Source organism: Pipistrellus hanaki (assembly GCF_964339955.1).
Source record: "Pipistrellus hanaki genome assembly, chromosome: 1".
In the NCBI taxonomy this organism is placed as follows: Eukaryota; Metazoa; Chordata; class Mammalia; order Chiroptera; family Vespertilionidae; genus Pipistrellus; species Pipistrellus hanaki.
This window is the reverse complement of record NC_140503.1, coordinates 20,535,018-20,555,902: the sequence shown is the minus strand read 5'-3', so window position 1 is coordinate 20,555,902 and position 20,885 is coordinate 20,535,018. Positions and strand designations below refer to the sequence as shown.

The following is a 20,885-nucleotide window of genomic DNA, read 5'->3' as shown; positions in this document are numbered from 1 at the left end:
GTGGGCAAAATGTTGAGGCATCTTAAAAAAAAAATCGTCTTTCTGGCATCTGGGTCCGGCATTTTCCCCTGGAAGTCCGCCCTGCTTTTGAGTTGCACATATATGTTGCTGCCTTACACCAGCAGGGGGCACTCGCCTTCCAGAGAGGCTGGCATTCTCCACCAAAATGGTGTAGATTCTTTTTCCTGTCAGAGGTGGAAACCAAAAAGATTTTGTTCTGGATTTTACAGTTTTAGGTGGATCCAATATGTGGTCTAAATGATTTGACTGGACCTTTTTTGAGACAGGGCCAATAGCTAAATTTTCACTGAAACAGGAAAAGAAAAAATTAAAACCCAATTAAGCTGAAAACCAAATTTGTTGTCAGAGACCCGAAGATAGGTATGTCTGGCAGCTGGGTGAAATGAAGGTGCCTCTCCAGGAACAGGGAGAGAGCCACTCGTGCTATGGGGGTGGGAGGAGAGGACTCTGAGAAGGTCCATGGGGACAGCCTCAGCCATAGTATTCAATGGAAATCCATAAAAGACCCCAAAGCATTTGTAATGCCTTTCCCTTCCTCCCCACCCCCAGTTCCTTCTTCAGTAGCCTTCTTTGCTAATTAACACTGGCTCCGTGGGGATATTTACCTTTTCTCTGCTGGATTCCTGTGGTTTTGAAAGAATTCAGGTACTTGCTGGTTGCCAAGGAATTCATATTACCTCACAGGCTGTACACTGTCCAGAATCTGCCGCAGCAGCAAGAAGGGGGAAGAGACACCAGTGAGGGGAGAAAACCCTCTCCAGTGCTCATTGTCACCCTCCCTGGCAGGCCCCTGCTGTTCGTGAAGCTTGAGTCATTTCTGGCTCCAAAGACAGGGGATCAGGCTGGTAATCCCCTCCCAGACGGCTCCGTAGGGCGCTGCCGAGTCACTGCAGCACTTGGCAGTCTCGGGGTTGCAGCTGGTTGACAGCAGATCAGAGAGCTCTTGGGCCTCTTGTTCTCTCCCATAAGATTTTTCTGGGTCAGGCGAGGATGAAACCCAGTGGCTTCTGGCAGGGCTGCCTGAGGTGCTGTCTCTTTATCCTCCAGGCCTTTTTGGCTCTGAATGGCTTCACCTGCTGAAAGATATAACTCACATACCAGGGTTTCCTCAGGGCTGGCCTCCTCTTTTCTTTTTGTTTTTAAAAAATTAAATTATTAAAAAAATATTTCAGTTACAATTGACATGCAGTTATTATATTAATTTCAGGTGTACACCCCAGTGATTAGACATTATGAAACTTCTTAAGTGATCATCCCAAAACCCATCTGACACCAAACATAGTTATTAGAATATTATTGACTATACTGGAGCCCCAGTGCACAAAATTCATGCATGGGTAGGGTCCCTAGGCCTGGCCAGCAATCAAGGCCATCTGTGGGGTGACTGGCGGGTGGGGAGATTGCCCTCCCCCCCCGCCCCCCCACTGGCACCTGCCTTGGCTGGCAGCCTGGAGCCATCCGCTGGTCTGCCCTGGGCCCCTGCCACCCCAAGTCACCTCTGAGGTGGGGAGGGGCAGACACTCAACGCAGGAGCTGTGGTGCTGGTGGTCAGTGTACATCATAGCGATTGGTTGTTCACCATTTGGTCGATTTGCATATTGGACTTGGATGTCTGTTTCTTTTATCAGGTAGGAGAAGTTTTCTGTCATTATTTTTTCAAATAGGTTTTCAATTTCTTGTCCCTCTCTTCTCCTTCTGGGTACCCCATGATGTGAATGTTGGTACACTTGAAGTTGTCCCAGAGGCTCTTTATATCTTTAGATTCTTTTTTCTTTTGCTGTTATGATTGGATGTTTTTTGCTTGCTTATATTCGAAATTCTTGATTTGTTTCTCGTTATCTTCTACTGTTGATTCCATGTAAGTCATTCTTTATTTCAGTTAGTGTATCCTTCATTTCTTTTCTTTTTTTAAAAAATATGCTTTTATTGATTTAAGAGAGAAGAAGGGAGGAGAGAAAAACATCAATGATAAGAGAGAATAATTATTGGCTGCCTCCTGCACGTCCCCTTCTGGGGAATCAAGCCTGAAACACACAACCTGGGTATATGCCCTGACCAGAATCGAACCTTGACCTCCCTGGTTTATAGGTCAGTGCTCAACCACTGAGCCTCACCGGCGAGTTCATAGTCTTATAGCTACATACTTTGAGCGACATAGCCAGATAGAGTGGCTCTAGCTTCCCGTCTTCCCCAGGGAGTTGTCTTAAGGTCAGAGTGAAAGGTGAGAAATGTTCTAAGGGTATGTAGTTCTCTGTTCATCAGTAGGCCACAAACTAGGACCCAATTTCAGATTTGGTGAAAAGAGTGGAGCCCCTGCCTTTTTTTGTTTTGTTGTTGTTGTTGTTGTTTATAGGTCAAGGCTGTAATATTCTGTCAAGAGAGCTTTCCCTAAATTTTGATTTCATTCAGAGGGAGGTTCAAGACTTAATTCATCATGTAAATTTTAGTATGGATTAGGACAGTGGTTGGCAAACTCAGTCAACAGAGCCAAATATCAACAGTACAACGATTGAAATTTCTTTTGAAAACCAACTTCTGCGCATGGGCACTGTATGTGCGCACCCACAAGTGGTATTTTGTGGAAGAGCCACACATAAAGGGGACAAAGAGCTGCATGTGGCTCGCGAGCCGCAGTTTGTCGACCACTGGGTTAGGATAAGTATTTGGCTTGGGATACTTTATAGAGAATTACCCCTTTTAGATTATTTCTAAGAAGGAAATTGTGTTGAGCTTTTAGGCCTAAATAGGATGAAATTTGGTATGTGAGGGCCTAAATCAAGAGGCACAAACTAAATGCTCTCAAGGACCTTCACTGGAGAAGTTGGTCCGGTGGTAACGGGAAAAGTGCGATCACATGCTCTGCCTAACGGGCATTTACTATTAAGTGCCAGCAAGTCCTTGGTTTGTGGTGGTGGTATGGTCTGAATGTTTGGCTGTTACCTGCCCTTGAATTGGCTCAGACTCCTGGCGACCCTGTGAATGATGTTTATAACATCCTGTCCTCAGCAGCCCTGCTCCGCCTCTGTAGCCTCGTGTCCACGGCTTCTTTCACAGAATCAGTCCAGCTCATGATTGCCCTTCCTCTTTTCCTGCTGCCTTCTATTTCCCTGCTGCCTTCTATTTCCAGCATTGCTATCTTTTTCAAAGAACCCTGCCTGCTCAAGATATGCCCGAAGTAGGACAACTTCAGTTTTGCCATTTTTGCCTCCAGCAATGTTTCAGGCTTAATTTGCTCTAGGACCCACTTGTTGGTCTTTCTGACAATCCAGGGTATTCATAGAGCTCTCCTTCAACACCATATTTCTGATGAATCATTTTTTCCCCCTAGTAACCTTCACCATCCAGTTTTGCATTCGTACATAGTAATTGGGAATGCAAAGGTGTGGATGATCTTAGTCTTGGTTTCCAATGACATATCTTGGCTCTTAGTAAGCTTTCCTAATTCTTCTATTGCTGCCCTTCTGAGTCTCAGCTTTCTCTTGATTCATGAATTTTTCTGAATGTTTGTGTCCCCCAGCACCCAAACTCATAGGTTGAAATCCTACCCCTCAAGGGGATGGGATTAGGAGGTGAGACCTTGGGAGGTGATTAGGTCATGAGGGTGGAGCCCTCATGAATGTGATTAGTGCCTTTTTACAAAAAGACCCCAGAGAGATTGCTCACCCTTTCCATCATGTGAGGACCCAGCAGGAAGGTGCCGTCTACCTGCCTGCATCTTGATCTTGGACTTCCAGCCTCTAGAGCTGTGAGAAGTAACTTCCTGTTGTTTATAAGCTACACCGTTTATGGTATTTTGTTATAGGAGCCCCAAAGGACTAAGAGAGGTGGTGGTATTGCCAGATCTTTTATGTGTGTTTTTAACAGTAGCTAAAAAATCTATATTTTTATTGAGAAACATACCTTTGATTGTAGGTTTTTAATTTTGAAATTGTTTCAAACTTATACAAAAGCTGTAAAATTATTATGAAGAATAGCCTTTTACCTTTTCATTTAGAGTACACATTCAGAATTTTTAATTGTCATAGTAATGTTCTTTTTAACAAAAGGATCCAATCTGGGATCACATGTTGTATTTAGTTGTCATGTCTCTTTCATCTCCTTTAGGTTGGAACAGTTCCTCAGTCTTTCTTTGATTTTCATGACCTTAGTGTTTTTGAAGATTACAGGCCAGTCATTTTGTAGAATGTCTCTCAATTTGGGTTTGTCTGATATTTTCTTATGATTAGACTCAGATTATGTATTTTTTGCCAGAATGCCACAATAGTGATGCTGTATTCTCACTGCATTATGTCTGATAACACATGATAACTATTTAGTGGTATTTGACCACATGATTAAAATGGTACCTGCCAGATTTCTCCACTATAAATTTAACTTGTTTCTCCCTCTGTAATTAATAAATACCATACATTTTGAGTAAATACTTTGAGAGCATGTAGAATCTTATTCCTCATCTCATTTTCACCTAATAATTTTAATATCCATTTATGCTTCTTGCCTGAATGAATTATTACTATGATGGTGGCTAAATGACTTTCTCCATCATTTTTTTTTTTTAACGTTTATTGTTTAGTATTTTACTCCAAGAAAGAGCTTTCTCCTCTTCCCATTTATTTATATATACCAATGTGGACTCAAGGATCCCTATTTTATTTAATGGGTTATAATTCTTTACTGTTATGATTTATTTTGATGCTCAAATTGCCCCAGATTTGGACCATGGGGACCCTTTTAAACTGGCTTTTGTGTTATTTTGACATGTTCCCTTATTCTCTGAGCACAAAATGTTTCAAGCTCATCTTGTACTTTGTCCCAGTCCTGGAATCAACCATATTTTCTAAGGAGCATATTTTCTAAGGAGCATTTTCTAAGGAGCATTAATTTTTTAAGATTTAAAAACTGATTTTTAGAGAGAGAGGAAGAGAGAGGGAGAAAGAGAGAGAAAAGCATCTATGTGAGAGCAGAACATTAATTGGCTGCCTCCTGCACACACACCGTTCCCCACTGGGGATTGATTGAGCCTGCAACCCGGGCATGTGCCCTGACTAGGGATCAAACCAGCAACCTTGTGGTGCTTGGGACAACCCCCACCCAACAGCCACACCACCAGGGCAGCACTGGTGGCTTTTAATGGAGAATAGAATTCAGGAGTCATCATCTGGGTGCTAGATATGCTCGTTGCTCTGGGCTGTCTCTGCTCTCAGGTCCTTGCAATGGACAAACCTAGAAAATAAGAATATGTATACATTCAGGTACATATACATACACATTTACATAGTATCTATTTCCACATCTGTGTCTCTTATCTGTATACAGGGTGAGATAAAAGTAGTTTACAGTTGTGAGTACGTGAAACACAGTTTATTCTTCTATTATTATTATTTATTAATTATTGTATTGTTTTCCATACTAACAACTATAAACCTACTTTTGCCATATCCTGGTATTGAAAAGCATGAGTTTATACTAATACCTCCAATTCTAGTTCAGAACAAGATTCTTTCTAGCTTTTTCCCTTTTCTTTTTAAAAAAATCTCTCCAACAATGTGAAATATGACTCCTATTCTCTTCAACAAATTTATTTACTCAATTCCCTTGTATGTAGCCAGTCTCCTGACCTCCCTGGTTTCTGCCCCACTCTGATGCCCTCCTTGTGTCAGCTTTGAACCCTATGGGCCACCTGGGTTACTCTGCTTACATAACCTCCTGGTACTACCTCTGAGCTGCCTTCCCATCCTGCTCACCATCTTCCTCACGTGAGCTGTGGTTGTCACTAGGCTACAGGAAGGAAGGTCTGGTTTTTAATAGTTGGCCAAATAATCAAAAAACAAAACAAAGAAAACCCTTCATAGGTGAATCAGAACTTGATTCTTGTGCCAGATCTGAAACTAATGGGACCAGATAAGAAGGAAAAGTTTCAAGTGGTGATCAGAGATGGATGTGGTCTGTAACTTGGATTTTAGAGAGAACCGTAAGATCTTTTTGGGTTAGGGGGAAAGGTGAGCATGTACATCTACCTTCCTTCTGTCCGGTCTTCTACATGTCCCATCAGGCTAAGTGAAATGAAGAAGGTAGCACTTTTGTCCTTTTGAGTAACTTTTCCATAGAGATTACATTTTTTGTTTTTGTTTTCTCTAATTTTTACTTCTTGCCACTTCTTCATCTCTACAAAAACCCACTCTGACACTAATAATCTTATGCTGGGCTTCAGAATATAAATTCCCTAGCAAAAAGAAAGAAAGAAAAAAGAGCTGCAGTCCTATTGAAAAAAGGAGTGTAGGAATGACATGTGTTGGGTTTCAGTTAATCACCAGGATTGTGCCAATCTTTTCATGTTGTTGGCCCAGTTTGATCAGTACTCATATTTAGGAGAGATGAAAAACTTTCTTCTCTGAAGCATAGCCTTTTCCCTTCGTTGAAATCATTATTCTTTTGGGGGAGATGGTGGCAGGAGGTGATGTCCAGGGGAGGTAGGCAGCTTCTGTGGGGTCAGCATGGACCCCCCTTCGCATCTTACAGGAATTCAGAGAATGACTGTCTCCCAGTTGCTCAGATAAAGTCTGCTGAAGGTCGCTTGGTAAACATAGGCAAGGTTTATTCACCATGGAGTGACACGGCTCGACGTTAGGTGCTAACTACTGGTGGTATCTAGGAAATTTGAGCTTCCTCTCTGTATAGACTTAGTATTCATCAAACTCTTGTGCCTTAGCCATTCATGCCTAGCCAGCATTTTCTCTTTGTCCACATCCTTCTTCCTGGCCTCATGTTTGTTTTATTTTCATTTCCTAGGTTTTTCTGTTGTTGTCTTTGCACTTCTGTTTCTTTGGCTCATATATTTCTAGTACAGGGAACTAGGAGGTGGATATATTGGATGGGTGGGTGAGAAGAAATAGAGAAAAGGACAGTTTTAAAACGCTGACCTTTAATGTGGTAAAAATTCATATTGACTTCATAGTCTGAGTGAGCATATGTAAATAATTTGTGAAGCATATGAAAATAAACGCATGGACTTGGAGGATTTTTTTTCTACACACTTGGATGCGCCTCTTGGGAAAACCACTTTAGTGAAGGGTGATATGGTTGTGGTGGTATGTAAACAGGCATTGATATTTACCATAACCATTCGACTCAAGTGTCCTTTTGTTGATGTTGGGCATCACTGGGAAGTTTTCTCCTTCCTGGTTATTTCCTTCAGAGGCACGTATACTTCGTTTTGGTCTTCTTTTGACAGAAGTCCAGGATATCAAATTGCTGCCCTGTTTTCAGTGGACTCCATGTTTAATTTCTCTGTCTTTTGCTTTCATTCCAAATTCAGGAATTAGTCTCCTGCACTGGGCTCATATTGATGCTATTCTGCAGACATGGGCTTTGTCTGCTATTGATGCCGACATTATTATTTCCTTAAAATGAACTTTATAGATCAGTTCTGTTGTTTCTTTGGAGATGAGTTCTAAGTCTATATATTATTATGCTGTCCTTTTATTCTTTTTGCTTAATATTTTCCATAGACTCTGTGGGCACTCACTAGGTGTTTCTTGACCAGCTAATGCCTCAACCTCCACAGCATCCTACACACAATTTCCCAGGCTGTGAATAACTGTTTTCACCTTTCATCCCTCCTAAGGTTCTATAGAAGAGAAACAGCATCTTGTGGTTAAAAACATGGGTTTTTGAGTCAGTGTGATTTGGTATAAATTATTTAATTTTTCTAGATCACATTTTAGTTTTGATACATATTTTTAAAAATTAGATATAATATTGCCTGGGCTGGGTGGTTCAGTTGGTTAGAGTGTCATGCCATACACCAAAAGGTTGCAGGTTCAGTTCCCAGTCAGGGCACATACCTAGTTTGTGGGTTCGATCCCCAATTGGGAGGCAACCAGTTGATGTTTCTCTCTCATATCTCCCTCTCCTTCTCCCTCTCCCTCATCCTCTCCCTGTCCCTTCTCCTCTTCCTCTCCCTTTTCTTCTCCCCCCCCCCACTTCAAATCAATAAATATATCCCCGGGTGAGGATTAAAAAATTTAAGTATAATATTAAAAGAGTTGCTATAAGGATTGAGTTAAATACGATACTATATATGAAACACTTAGCATGGATGTTGGCACTCAGCATTTAGTAATGGTGTCACCCTTTTTTTGTTGAAATCTTCTTGTTCCTGTGTTCTAGGCTTTATTTCCTTGAAACCCTGTTCCTGGCATTTAACCTGTATCCCTTTCTATCAGGTTTGCAACTGTGCGATATGATCAAGGAGCCAAAAACATTCGGAACCAGTTCATGCACCTGACAAATTACAGCGTGAATAAGAAGAGCGGAGACTATGTCAGGTATTGGTTGCGCCAGAGCCAGGAGCTGGAGAAGTCAGTCTCAGATGTGGGTGCTGTGGAATCAGCAGTCAACATGTTGCCCTGGAGGCAAACATGTTGATGTCCATGTAACATGTGAAAAGCTAAGTCACTTACCCTAGTTCTGACGCATATCTGCTGTTGCTTCTCCATTGCTTACACAGTAACAGCGTCACCTTCTCTACCAAAATATGCTTTCCCAAGTTTCATCTTCCTCATTCATCGTCTTCCCTCACTTTGGCTTAGAGTGGAAATTTCATGCTCCTGTGAAACTTTCTAGAAATCAAGAAATGAGTTCATTTCAGCATTTGATAAAATGTATCAAAGGTTTTAAAAACACTTGTGCCCTTTGACTCAGCAATTCCATTTCTAGGAATTTAACCTTAAGGAGTAACGAAGGATGTGCACACAAGATCAGAGACACAAATGTTCGTCCCTATGCATTGTCAGGTGGAAACAGCAGGTTACCAGACACTACATGCAATCAGTTCCTTTTTTTGAATATATAAGATAACTAAAGCTGTTTATTTGTGCTGGAGGGGGGAAGGAAACTAGAAAGATAGACACAAAAATGTTAACATTTAACTGTAGTGGATGGAATTATGGATGGGCGATTTCTATTTTTTTTCCTCAGAGCTTTTATGTACTTTCTACATTTTTCTAAAATAAATACTTATATGATCAAGAGGGAAAAATTTAGGAATAAATTAAATAAAGAAACGAGGCCATCTCAGAAAAGGATTCAGTGGAAGGGAATACCAGCCCAGCTGTGTGGAAATATTCTTTCTGCTCTGTTTTCTTTAATTCTGATAATTTTGCCAGAAAGTGGAAAAATAAAAAAAACCCCAAATAGTTACTTTCTACTCAGACTAAAAATAGGTGCCTACAAAGTCCAAGAAAAGAAAGAAAGAAAGAAAGGAAAAAAGAAAGAAAGAAAGAGAAAGAGGCAGAGAAAGGGACGGATCTGAATGGTTGCTGAGCTGTGTAGATTGCATTGGGTATCCTGTGGACAGTATTAGGAATTGGTTGAAGAAATCGCCTTCATTTTGGAAGATGAGCAAATAAGTAACTGGTGGTGGTGGGGCACTGATAGGCAATGAGTGGGCAGTGGCAAAACACACGTTCCAGATGGCAAGACCTTTCCAACAGTCACGGGAGTCTGCCCGTTTGCCATCCTGCTGCTTTGTGGAGGTATACTGCATCACTTTTATTGTTGCTCATTCTCCCTTTCCTTCAGTGGTAGATGAAAAAGTATATTTAAAAAGCTATGTCTGCCACCAGAGAGGAGGAAGCTTGCTTCATATGCTAAAGCAACTCTGTACTTCGTTTGTTCATTAAAATGCTCCACTATGTAACTCACTAACCCATCCAGGCTCAATTTTGGTCTGAAAATGACATCAGAGGTGGTTTTATGTCCTCATAACATTTATATCAAAGGCTAGATTTTCACCCCAAATATTTCAATCTATTAATGTTTTGGAATCACTCTTAAACTTGTTAATATTATTTCACACATTTCTTTCATGACGCATAATTGTTTGAGGAAGACTTGACTGCTTCCTCCTTACACTCCTCAAAAAGGCAGGCTATACGCATTTTCATTTCAACGGAAGAAATTGCTGTAAAGGGATATGTGACAAAAAAGTGTAAGGAAAAGTGATGAGGTAGAAGTTGCAAAAATTTTTGTTTCTACAGCCAGGCCTAGTTGCATATGTGACCTTGATCTATTAATTTATTTTAGTTGTGATGATCCAGAAGTGGAGGATTATGGGAACAAATGGAGCATGAGCGCTATGCTTAGGTATCTAAAACAAGAAGGCAGAGATACAACTGGTGAGTACCAGACCTTTTTTCTTTTTGACTTCCCTTCTGTGTATAACTTTACCGTTATCTTATCAGAAGTTAGTTTTTAATTGTAATACTGTTGCTGAGACATTTGATGTGATTAGGTTTTGGTCTCAGTTTTTCCTGTCTTTTACGAGATGCAGAAATGCTTTCCATGATCCTGGAATCTCTTTTCTTCTAGTTCGAAAAACATAACTTCCTTCTTTAATATTCGGTGAACTTAACCTATGTGAATGTTGAACTGTTAACGAAAATACTGTCGGTTTTTATTTTTATTTTTAAAATATATTTTTTGATCTTAGAGGAGGGGAGAGAGCAAAACATCGATGATGAGAGAATCATTGATCAGCTGCTTCCTGCATACACACCCCTTCCTCCCCACTGGGGATTGATATGGCAGCCCTGGCATGTGCCCACACTGGGAATCAAACCCTGGCCTCCTGGTTCATATGTCTATACTCAACCACTGAGCCACACCAGTGGGGCTACTTGCTATCTGCTTTTCAAATAATAAATTTTCTCCATATTGGTCTTGAATTCAAACTTTTTTAAGTTAATCTCTCTTACACATGTTAAATTAGAGAATGGACTATGTGAAGTTTGATTGTGGGGCTTGGAATCAAAATGGACACCAATACTGAGCCTTGAGCAGAATGGGAAATTGTGCCACAAGGCCTATCTCAGTCCACACAGGGAAGGTGATGGAGGAGTGAGAAGGGGAGAAACGCTCTTTCTCCATTATGTCTGTCTGTTGTCATAGGCAACCACCATTTTGACTGTGTTCCTCTATTCACAGATATGCCTTCTTCTGGAGCATCCATTCACATGATTGTTATATAGAGACTTTTTTTGAATGAGGACACATGCTTTTATATTAGACTAGAGGCCCAGTGCACGGGATTCATGCACTGGTGGGGGGCATGGCCTGTGGGGATCAGCCTGCTGTGAGAGTGCTGCTCCGCTGTGGACTGCCCTCTGAGTGGCTGCTCCCGCTATGGGAGCACACTGACCACCAGGGGGCAGCTCCTGCATTGAGCATCTGCCTCCTGGTGGTCAGTACATATCATAGAGACTGGTTGAGTGGTCTTTCTGGTTGGTCGCTGGGCTTTTATTATATAGGATTGTGTTTTGGAATCCAGTCTTTCTAATCCGTGCATTGTGGTGTTCCTCCTTTTCCTCCTCCTCCTCCTCCTTCTTCTTCTTCTTCTTCTTCTTTTTTTTTTTTTTTGTAGCGTTGATGGCCCATGTAGAAGACCTGATCATTAAGACTATAATCTCTGCTGAGCTGGCTATTGCTACAGCCTGTAAAACCTTTGTTCCTCACCGCAGCAGTTGTTTTGGTAAGGAGACTCAAGAAGCTTAAAGTGTTTTGTAAAAAGGGGTTTGGGAAGTTGGGATGGGATCCTGGGGTAGAGAGTGATTCTGCAGGAGTAAGGTATGTGGTGGATTTTTAGTGATTCTGCAGGAGTAAGGTATGTGGTGGATTTTTATTCCTTTCTAAATTCGCGTGAAGATCCTACTAAGAGGTCAATAGTGAGCTTAGTTGGAGGCCCCCTGAGAACGAGCTAGCTTTCTGTGTGGGAAGCAGGGATTGGAACTAAAGTATAGGTCTCTTTGTCAGAGTGCAATCAGAAAAAGTCTGCAACGGACTGTACAGGAATCCAGCTCTAACAAATATATTCCAGAGCTCTTTGGCAGCCAGACTGGGAGCTGTTCCAAGAAGCTCTGGCTGGTACCAGTGTGTGCTTTCTCCCAGTTTCCAACGACTCCTCCTTTTTGGTTTAGTCTTCTCTCCAGCGGGTTCCTCCTCTACCCCTCTCCTTCTTTATTCTCTTCCTCTTCCTCCTCTCCTCCTCTTCTCTGCCATCCCTAACTCTCTGATTGCACAGAGAAGGAGAGAGACACAGTTACTGGGTCAGGAAGCCTGTTGCTGACTGACCCACTAGTGGTGGAGCTGTAGCATTTGTTTCCTGCGTGGATGTGAACTCGTAGTGATTGCCAGTCAAGTCACACAGGCTTTCAGCAGGTGTTAGGCTTTGTTAGTAAAACGCAACAGGCTCATAGATGGGGGATAATTCAAGCAATACAGTAGCAAGTCATGGCTTGTGTAGGAGGCAGGGTAACAGAAAAGCAAAGACCTTCAGGTGTAGGGCCTGAGAGATGTAGGCTGAGACCCATTTGGCCCCCTTACTAATGTTCTGATTTTCAGCAAATTGCACCAATTCCGGTTCCTCAGCTATGAAGTGGCAGTGATGATGCACTGCCTCCTCAGGGTACCAGGAAGAGCAAGTGAGACGGCGCATGCAGAGCACTTGGCACATGCCTGGCCTTTATTGTGTACTTAATAGACAGTTTTTTTGTTCTATTTATAACTAGCCATTATAATTCTTGATTTCTTCAATCGATTATCATAATAACCTGTACTTTAGGGCCACTGAACCAAGGGAAGTGTTGAGACTGAATAGAAGATGATAGATAAGCAAGGACCTAAAATTATATAGAAAAAGAAGAAGTTGTGATAGCTTTTTATTTATTTATTTTTAAACTTTTTTTTTTTTTTTTTTTTTTTTTAAATTTCAGAGAGGACAAGAGAGGGAGGGAAGAGATAGAAACATCAGTGATGAGAGAGAATCATTGATCGACTGCCTCCTGCATGCCCCCATTGGGGACGGATCCCATAACTCAGGCATGTGCTCTGACTGATGATCGAACCATGAGCTCCTGGTTCATAGGTCAATGCTCAACCATTGAGCCAAGCCGGCTGGGCTAAGTGCAAATATATTTATGTCTTATAAAACCCATAAATGGCTCCTTAGGTTTTAATCATCAACACAAACCTGATATAACTTCAAGCTTCTAAGGATCTGACCCCAGCTGGCTTTTCTAGAATTCTGTTTCCTTTCTTATACCATGCAATCTAATTATACCACTGAGCACTCTGTGTCTTGTGCCTCTCTGTAAGGCCTGCTCTTCAGCTTGGAAATTCTCCTGCCTGCGTTCCACATTCCTGTTTATGTTCTAAGACTCACCTCGACCTTGTCTGTTCTAGGAATCCTAGTCTAACAAAGTGCCCCCTGTGTCTCCTCTTTCATGTTATGTTGTGCACGTGTTCCATTATGTTTCTTTCCTATTATATTGCGGTGTTTTGTTCACACATATAATACACTTTCCTGGAGTCTCTCAGCTTGCCTTTATGAATTCTTAGTAGTCATTGTCTCCCTACCCCTCTCACCTTCTTTCTGCCAAACCAAACCACACAATCTCCCTGGACCTCCAGGTCCTTTCCAAACCCTTTTGCCTTTGCACCTGCTTTATCCTGTGTCTGAAATACCTAACAGGTTATGACATCTTTCAAGACTAAGTCAAGTATCACTCCTTTGGAGAAGTTTTTCCTAAGTCTCCAGTCAAAGATAATCTCCTCACCCCCAGCACTGTTCATAGTCTGCAGTGGTTCCTGCATGTTGCCTGGTATCCAGTTATGTGTCTGTCCCCCCCACTGGACCGGAAGCTCTTTGAGGACAGCAACAGTGTCTCCCTCATTTCTGCCCCTCCAAGAAATATTTGTTGAATGTCTGATTGGTACCTGTTCTCATTGCCTTTTGGTGGCCTGACAGTAGGCTTCATAATAAATGTGATTTGGTAAGGGCTTAGAGCTCTTAGAATTATTGTAAACTGTTTGAAGAGAGGATGTAGGGACTGTAACTCCAACTTTACAAACATTACCAGATGAAAATAAATAAATAAAGAAAGAAAGAAAGAAAGAAAGAAAGAAAGGTTCTTTTCCACATCTGCTTGGCTGTTATGTGAAGGTAAATTTCTTGGTGTAAAAAAATCTTTGTTCTAGAATCATCACAAGCTTTTCTGAATGTTTCCATTCCTATTTTGGTTTATTGCTTGATTGCCTTTTGGAAGCTTAAGATTTTCTTATACTTAATGGCTATCAAAGTTCTGATGTGAAGTAAGCAGCGACTTTCTCTGATTTCGTGAATACCCCTGAGGTCCGTGTCCTCACCCATGGTCTCCTTCCCCCTCCCTACTTGTGTTCAGTTTTAATAAACTGAGTGCATCTGGAGTTTTTTAAGTTGTTGACTGTGATCTTGGCTTTTGTGGTTGTAACTCCACTTCCTGTCAGCCCTGGGATTCTGTGTGCTTCGTTACCTCCCCCATCAGACATGATTCTGTGAACGTGTGTATATTTGAGTGGATCTCTTTGCCTCCCACTGATTCCTAACCTTCCCTGGGCTTTAAGTTACAAGGAATAAGCTGTTTTGTTTGTTTTCTTTCTTTCCGTTTTTTCATTTGTTTTAGAGTAAATAGGAGTTGAGAGTTTCCCAGAAGAATTTGGCTTGAACAAAGCATTGGTGCTTTCAGAGGACGCCAATAGTCCGGTGATGGGGTTCACTATATATTTTATGGTTGCTGTTTCTGCCTTTCCACGTTATGAATCCTTGCCAGGAGCATTCCATTACTATCTAAGTGTTTCTGTGCTATTATTTCTCTCTCATCCTACCATCTGATGCCTAACCATGCTCCCTGGTACCTTTCATATTCCCATTCATTTGTTTACTTAGGCATTGAATTTATGCGGTGTGCAGGGCATAGATAAGAGTCTGTTCCTTTCAAACCAAACTGTGCATGGCATGTAACATATATTTATATATTAGAGGCCCAGTGCATGAATTTGTGTACAAGTGGGGTCCCTCAGCCTGGTGTGCGGGATTGGGCTGAAACCGGCTCTCTGGTAAACCCCCAGGGGGTCCTGGATTTCAAGAGGGCATAGGCCAGGTCAAGGGACCCCACTGGTGCACGATTGGGGCTGGGGAGGGATGCAGGAGGTTGGCCAGCCGGGAGGCACCATAGGAGGGTACCAAGATGTGTCCGGCCCATCTCGCTCAGTCCCAATTGGCTGGACCCCAGCAGCAAGCTCACCTTCCGGTCAGAGCATCTTCCCCCTGGTGATCAGTGCACGTCGTAGTGACTGGTCAATTGGTTGTCTGTCCCCTGGTGGTCAGTGTATGTCATAGCAAGTGGTTGAGTGACCTTAGCATATCATTAGCATATTACACTTCGATTGAACAGCTGGCCAGACAACCAGACACTGAGCATATTAGGCTTTTATTATATAGGATATATATATCTGCATTGTATTATTAGTATTTAAATATAGACTTAGGAACCATCACAAACCAACCAGAACTTAGCCATTTAATGTTTTTTTTCATAGATGTGTACATCTTGGAAGGACCTCAGAGAAAAATTAGAAAAGAAATTGAGATCCCGACAAATTAAGACTCTTACTTCAGGATCTAGAGCTCAGATGAGAGAGACTTAGCTTGGAGAAAAGGGGTCAGAAGATGGGTTTTTGCAATTAAGTCATCTTGATCATAGGACTCTTGGTTTATAGAACTTTGTTGTAGTTGTTAATCCTCACATTAGGATATTTTTCCATTGATTTTTATTTAAAAAAAAATATATTTTATTGATTTTTAACAGAGAGAAAGGGAGAGAGAGAGAGAGCTAGAAATGTCGATGAGAGAGAAACATCTACCAGCTGCCTCTTGCACACTGTGCCTGCAACCAAGGTACATGCCCTTGACTGGAATCAAACCTGGGACCTTTCAGTCTTCAGACTGACGCTCTACCACTGAGCCAAACCGGCTTCGGCTCCATTGATTTTTAGAGGGAGTGGAAGGGAAGGGAAGAGACAGAGAGAAATATCAATGTGAGAGACACATTGATTGTTGACTCCTGCACGTGCCCCAATTAGGGTAGGGGATCGAACCTGAACCGAGATATGTGCCCTTGACCAGAATTGAACCCGTGACCCTTCAGTCTGTGGGCCAATGTTCTGTCCACCGAGCCATATGGGCTAGGGCGGTTTATAGAACTCTCCCAGTAAAACATATTTTTGACAGTCTAATTTTCACTGCCTTCAAGATTGTGAAAATGTGGTACCATGTGAAGTATATGCTTAAACAGCAACCCTTTAAATATGCTTAGGAAATTGGCACCGTGAGATAACTGGCTATGAGAACAGCTTTTTGACCAGTTGGAGAAAAGCAGCCAAAGACAACAGGATGTTAGCTGCTCTTTAAAGATGCTGCTGCTGACACTGACTTTATCTGTGTGTGTGTGTGAAGATGGCCTAAGTGACAGGCTATGACCCTGTTCCTCTCGAGCCTGGGATCATATGAACCCGCTCTCATGCTGCTTCTAAAATTGTTGAGACTGGCTTTGTTTAGGTCAGAGACCAATGGTATCTTTGCTCTGTGCAAACCAGGCTCAGGAAACCTCTCTTTGTTGGATGAATGCAGGTTTGATCTTTCAATGCTATTGTTCTAGACCAGTGGTCACCAAACTCATTAATCAACAGAGCCAAATATCACCAGTACAACAATTGAAATTTCTTTTGAGAGCCAATTTTTTAAAACTTAAACTTCTTCTAATGCCACTTCTTCAAAATAGACTTGCCCAGGCCGTGGCATTTTGTGGAAGAGCCACGCTCAAGGGCCCAAAGAGTTGCATGTGGCTCTCGAGCTGCAGTTTGCTGTCCACTGTTCTAGACCATTTCACAGAGTTAGCTGACATTCTTAAAGGGAGAATGCCCATAAATATTTGTTAAAGGAATGAAAACAGGCAATATACATTCTCCAACAATGTAAAGCAGGCAATATACATTGTCCAACAATGTAAACTATTTGACCACCACCAACAAAAAAATAATGGAAGTCATTAAATAGTTCACTTGTTGAGACAGTCTTCTTGTCGGTTCATCCCATGCTCTACTTAGATGGGAAGAGAAGTGTACTGTAGAGGGGACTTAGTAGAAAGTACCTACTATTTGTAAGTACTCTTCATTGGTTATATTCTTTAGTCCTCGTTATAGTTTGTATTTATTACTCATGTTAATATACAAGGGAAGAAGATTCAGAGAAGTTAAATAATCTGGCCTAGGGCCTAAATGGCAAAGCCAAATTTGAGAGGTAGGTCTTTGGCTCTTTCTCCACCCTTAGAAAGACAAGTTTTGATGTGTCCGGCCACTTTTGGCATATTCTGGATTCTCCTGCTATCCTGTAACTATAAATTATAGCATCCTTTCTAGTAGATCAGGTCTGAGAAAGGACACTCTTTCAGCTCAAACCAACAGTACCCAGTCCTAGCTACTCCTTCCAAATCTACCTTTACATATGGTAGCCAGATACCATATTGATTTATTGGACTAGTTAACAAATTGGCTCTGGGCTTTTTCTTTTATTTGGTTCATTTTCCTGTGGACCTTGACCTGCTTTTTTCCAAATTCTCCTTCTGGATCCCAGATAAAGACTTCCTCCTTAGGTTTCAAATCAAATTCAAAGCCAAGTTGAAAAGAATTTCCTTTCTACAATAGCATTTGACTGACAGAGAGTCCTGGACAGTGTTAGCACTCTCCACTGCCTCAAGGATTATAGCTTCAGCTGGGACTTTATTTCTGGGAGGGTTAGTAGACTGATTCCAAAATTAGTGGTGTGACATGTTTGGTAATCTTTTAGGTTTTGAATGCCTTATTATTTCCTCTATCAGATATTTTTTCCCTTCCTTCCCTAGGCCATCTTGTATCAAGTTTTTCCTTAATATGTCAAAATCTTAATAAGAATTTCTCTTATTTTCTGTATGGTTGTTGGTTTTATTATGAATATTTCATCTCATGATTAGGATTATTTGTGGGGAGTACCTGCAAACCCTTTTGTCTTTTTCAAAAATAGTACAATTTTTCACTTAAAACTTCCTTCTTTTTCTTTCTATTTTCTTATCTCCCCCACTTTCTCCCACCATAGTATTTCTTGGTTGCTTTCTATGTTCTTTTTATGATGTAGGCTGCTCGATACATAACGATGAATAAGACATGGGCCCTGCCCTTGAGTGATGGGAGGAGCAGGCATGAAATGATAACTGACTGTACAAGTAGTGGGGTGACTCAGGTGCTCTTGGGAAACACAAGAGTTAGCAGCTGTGCCTAGAAGAGCCAGGGAAAGTCATTCCTTGCAGAGGGAATATGACATGCAAAACAATGTCATGAAACTATGCGGCATTTTTGAAGGAAGTTCATTGTGACCAGATGTAGCCTGCCTAGGATTGGGTGGCCGGGGATAAAGTTATGGGAATAGACTGGGGCTTAGTTGTATAGGCCTGACACGCCTAAGTTTCAGGCCTTTACAATTAGGACCAGCCACTGGAGGTTTGTGAGCAGGGGAGCAATAGGATCATTATTATTTTCTTTAACTTTTATCATTTGATCTAAAGCTTGGTATGATATAATTACAACACAGAGAAAACTATTCAACATTACTGGAAATGACTAGTTTAAAATCTTTCGGGGACCAACCTGACGTCAGGGTCTGTTGCTGACAATCACTGCCTGTCTAATAAATCTATTACATTTATGTCTTAGAAAGGTAATTCTGATACCATGTGGAGAATGGACTACAGTGGGGAGAGAGACTCGTGCTAGGGAAATAATTTCATAGGTAGAGGTACACAGTGGTAATATATACTTATCTTGTGACCCAAGAAACATGAAACCATATGTTTACATAAGTACCTGTACATGAATGTTTATGGCAGCTTTATTTGTAATCACCAAAGATTGGAAGCAACACAAATGTCCATCATCTGTTGAATGGATAAATAAATTGTGGTATGTCCATAAAATGGAATACTGCTAAGTAATAAAAGGAATGAACTATATGACTGATACATATAATAACATAGATAGCTCTCCAAAGCACATTTGAAGTGAAAGAAAATAATTCTTAAAAGGCTAAATACAGTATGATTCCATTTATTTGATTTTGTGGGGAAAAGGCAGAAATCAGATAAGTGGTTGCTGAGGATAGGGAATGAGGATTGACTGCAAAGGGGCAGAAGGTCACATTGGTGATAGAAATATTCTATTGTTTGTGGTGGCAGCTAAACAACTGTATGCATTTGTCAATACTCATCAAACTGTACATTTTAAGTGTGCATTTTACTGTATGTAAAGATGCCTCAATAAGCCTATCTTAAAATAAGAAACAATGATAGATGGATGAACCTCACAAGCATGCTAAATGAAAGAAGCCAGACTCAAAAGAGTATATACTTCATGCTTCCTTGTATATGAAATTTTAGAATAAGCAAAACTAATCTATAGTGGAAGAAAGAATAGTGATTGGAGGCCCTGGCCGGTGTGGCACAGATGGTTGGAACATTGTCCCAAAAGGTCCTGGGTTCTATTCCTAGTAAGGGCACATACCTGGGTTGCAGGTTTGGTCCCCAGTTGGAGTGCATCTGAGAAGCAACCAATCCATGTTTTTCTCTCACATCAATGTGGGTTTTTTGTGTGTTTTTTTTCCCCTCTCTCTCTCCCTCTCATTTCCTATCTTTAAAACTAGTAAACATATCCTTGGGGAAGGATTTAAAAAAAAAAAAGAGTAGTGATTGGTGCCCAGCCAGTGTGGCTCAGTGGTTGAGCATCAACCTATGAACCAGGAGGTCAGGGTTCGATTCCCAGTCAGGGCACATGCCCAGGTTATGGGCTCGATCCCCAGTCTGGGGTGTACAGGAGGCATCTGGTACATGATTCTCTCTCATCATGAATGTTTCTCTCTCCCGCTTTTTTCCTCTCTGAAATCAATAAAATATTATATTAAGAAAAAAAAAAAGAGTAGTGATTAGGGTGTGTCAAAGGAAGCAGGGTGTTTACTAGGAAGGCTCATGGGAGACCTTTCTGGGGTGATGGAAATGTTCTGTGTGGATGGATATGAGTGTATCGAATCATCAAGACTTATATCAAATTGTATACTTAAGATCTGTCCATTTCATGTAAATTATACTTTAAAAGAAAACAGAAGGTTGGATTAAAGAAAAATAAAGACAGAGATCTGGTAATATGTTGGATTTGGAGACTGATAGGTGGGGTTACCATTTTTTAAGATGAAGAATAATAGGAAGCCAAAGAGGTTTTGGGGAAGGATAACGAATTATGTTTTGCTGAGTGTTGAGTATCCATGGGATGTCCTAGTGAAGTTGTCTAGAAGGCAGTTGGAATTATGGATTTGGTGTCCTGAATACACTTGACTAAAGATGTAGATTTGAATGTCATCATCATAATGTTAATTGCAGCCATGAGAATACATGTGATCACCCAAGAAGAGAAGTAGAATTGAGAAGGAAAGAGACCTGAGGAAACCACCCTGAGCAAACCCACCAGTGATTAGCTGGGCAGAAGAGAAGGAATGAAAGAAGGAGAGGAAGGAGGAGGAGAATCAGCAGAGAGCAGTGTCCTGGAACCAAGGGAGAAGAAAGTTCCAATAAGTAAGGGATGGTCAACAGCTTCAGATGCTTGGGCTTAGCAGTAAGGCGGTCTTTGGTGATCATAATGAGAACAGACTATTAGAGAGTGGGAGCAGAACACATTCTTAGGGGTTGGGGAGTAAATAGGCATCAAGAAAATTAAGGCAGCTGCATTGCAGAAATAGGGAGGAAAGGGTGTAATGTAAAGTAAGAAGTAGAGCCAGGCTTTTCTTACCATTCACTAGTATAATTTTCAAGTTTGTTTTGATTTGGCTAGAGGCTAGGGAAATTTTTCTCACTAAGGAAAAAGTTCCTAAGGAAATGTTGATTAAGGTGGCAGCAACAATCTTTTGAAACTACTTG

The 20,885-nt window shown here is 41.2% G+C and overlaps 1 protein-coding gene across 19 annotated transcripts in view; it reads left to right on the top strand.

Annotated features, from left to right (window-relative positions):
- The window catches only part of TTLL5 (tubulin tyrosine ligase like 5), a 233,887-nt gene that overhangs the window by 36,629 nt on the left and 176,373 nt on the right, over positions 1–20,885 (top strand). For all 19 annotated transcript variants that reach the window (XR_014795749.1, XR_014795750.1, XM_084892419.1 and 16 more), the window contains exons 10-12: positions 8,247–8,348; positions 10,108–10,199; positions 11,444–11,551. Coding sequence is in view for 17 of the 19 variants with exons in the window: in XM_084892419.1 (XP_084748545.1) it covers positions 8,247–8,348; positions 10,108–10,199; positions 11,444–11,551 (302 nt within the window). In the remaining 2 variants the exon portion in view is untranslated. The remainder of the gene's footprint in view (positions 1–8,246; positions 8,349–10,107; positions 10,200–11,443; positions 11,552–20,885) is intronic.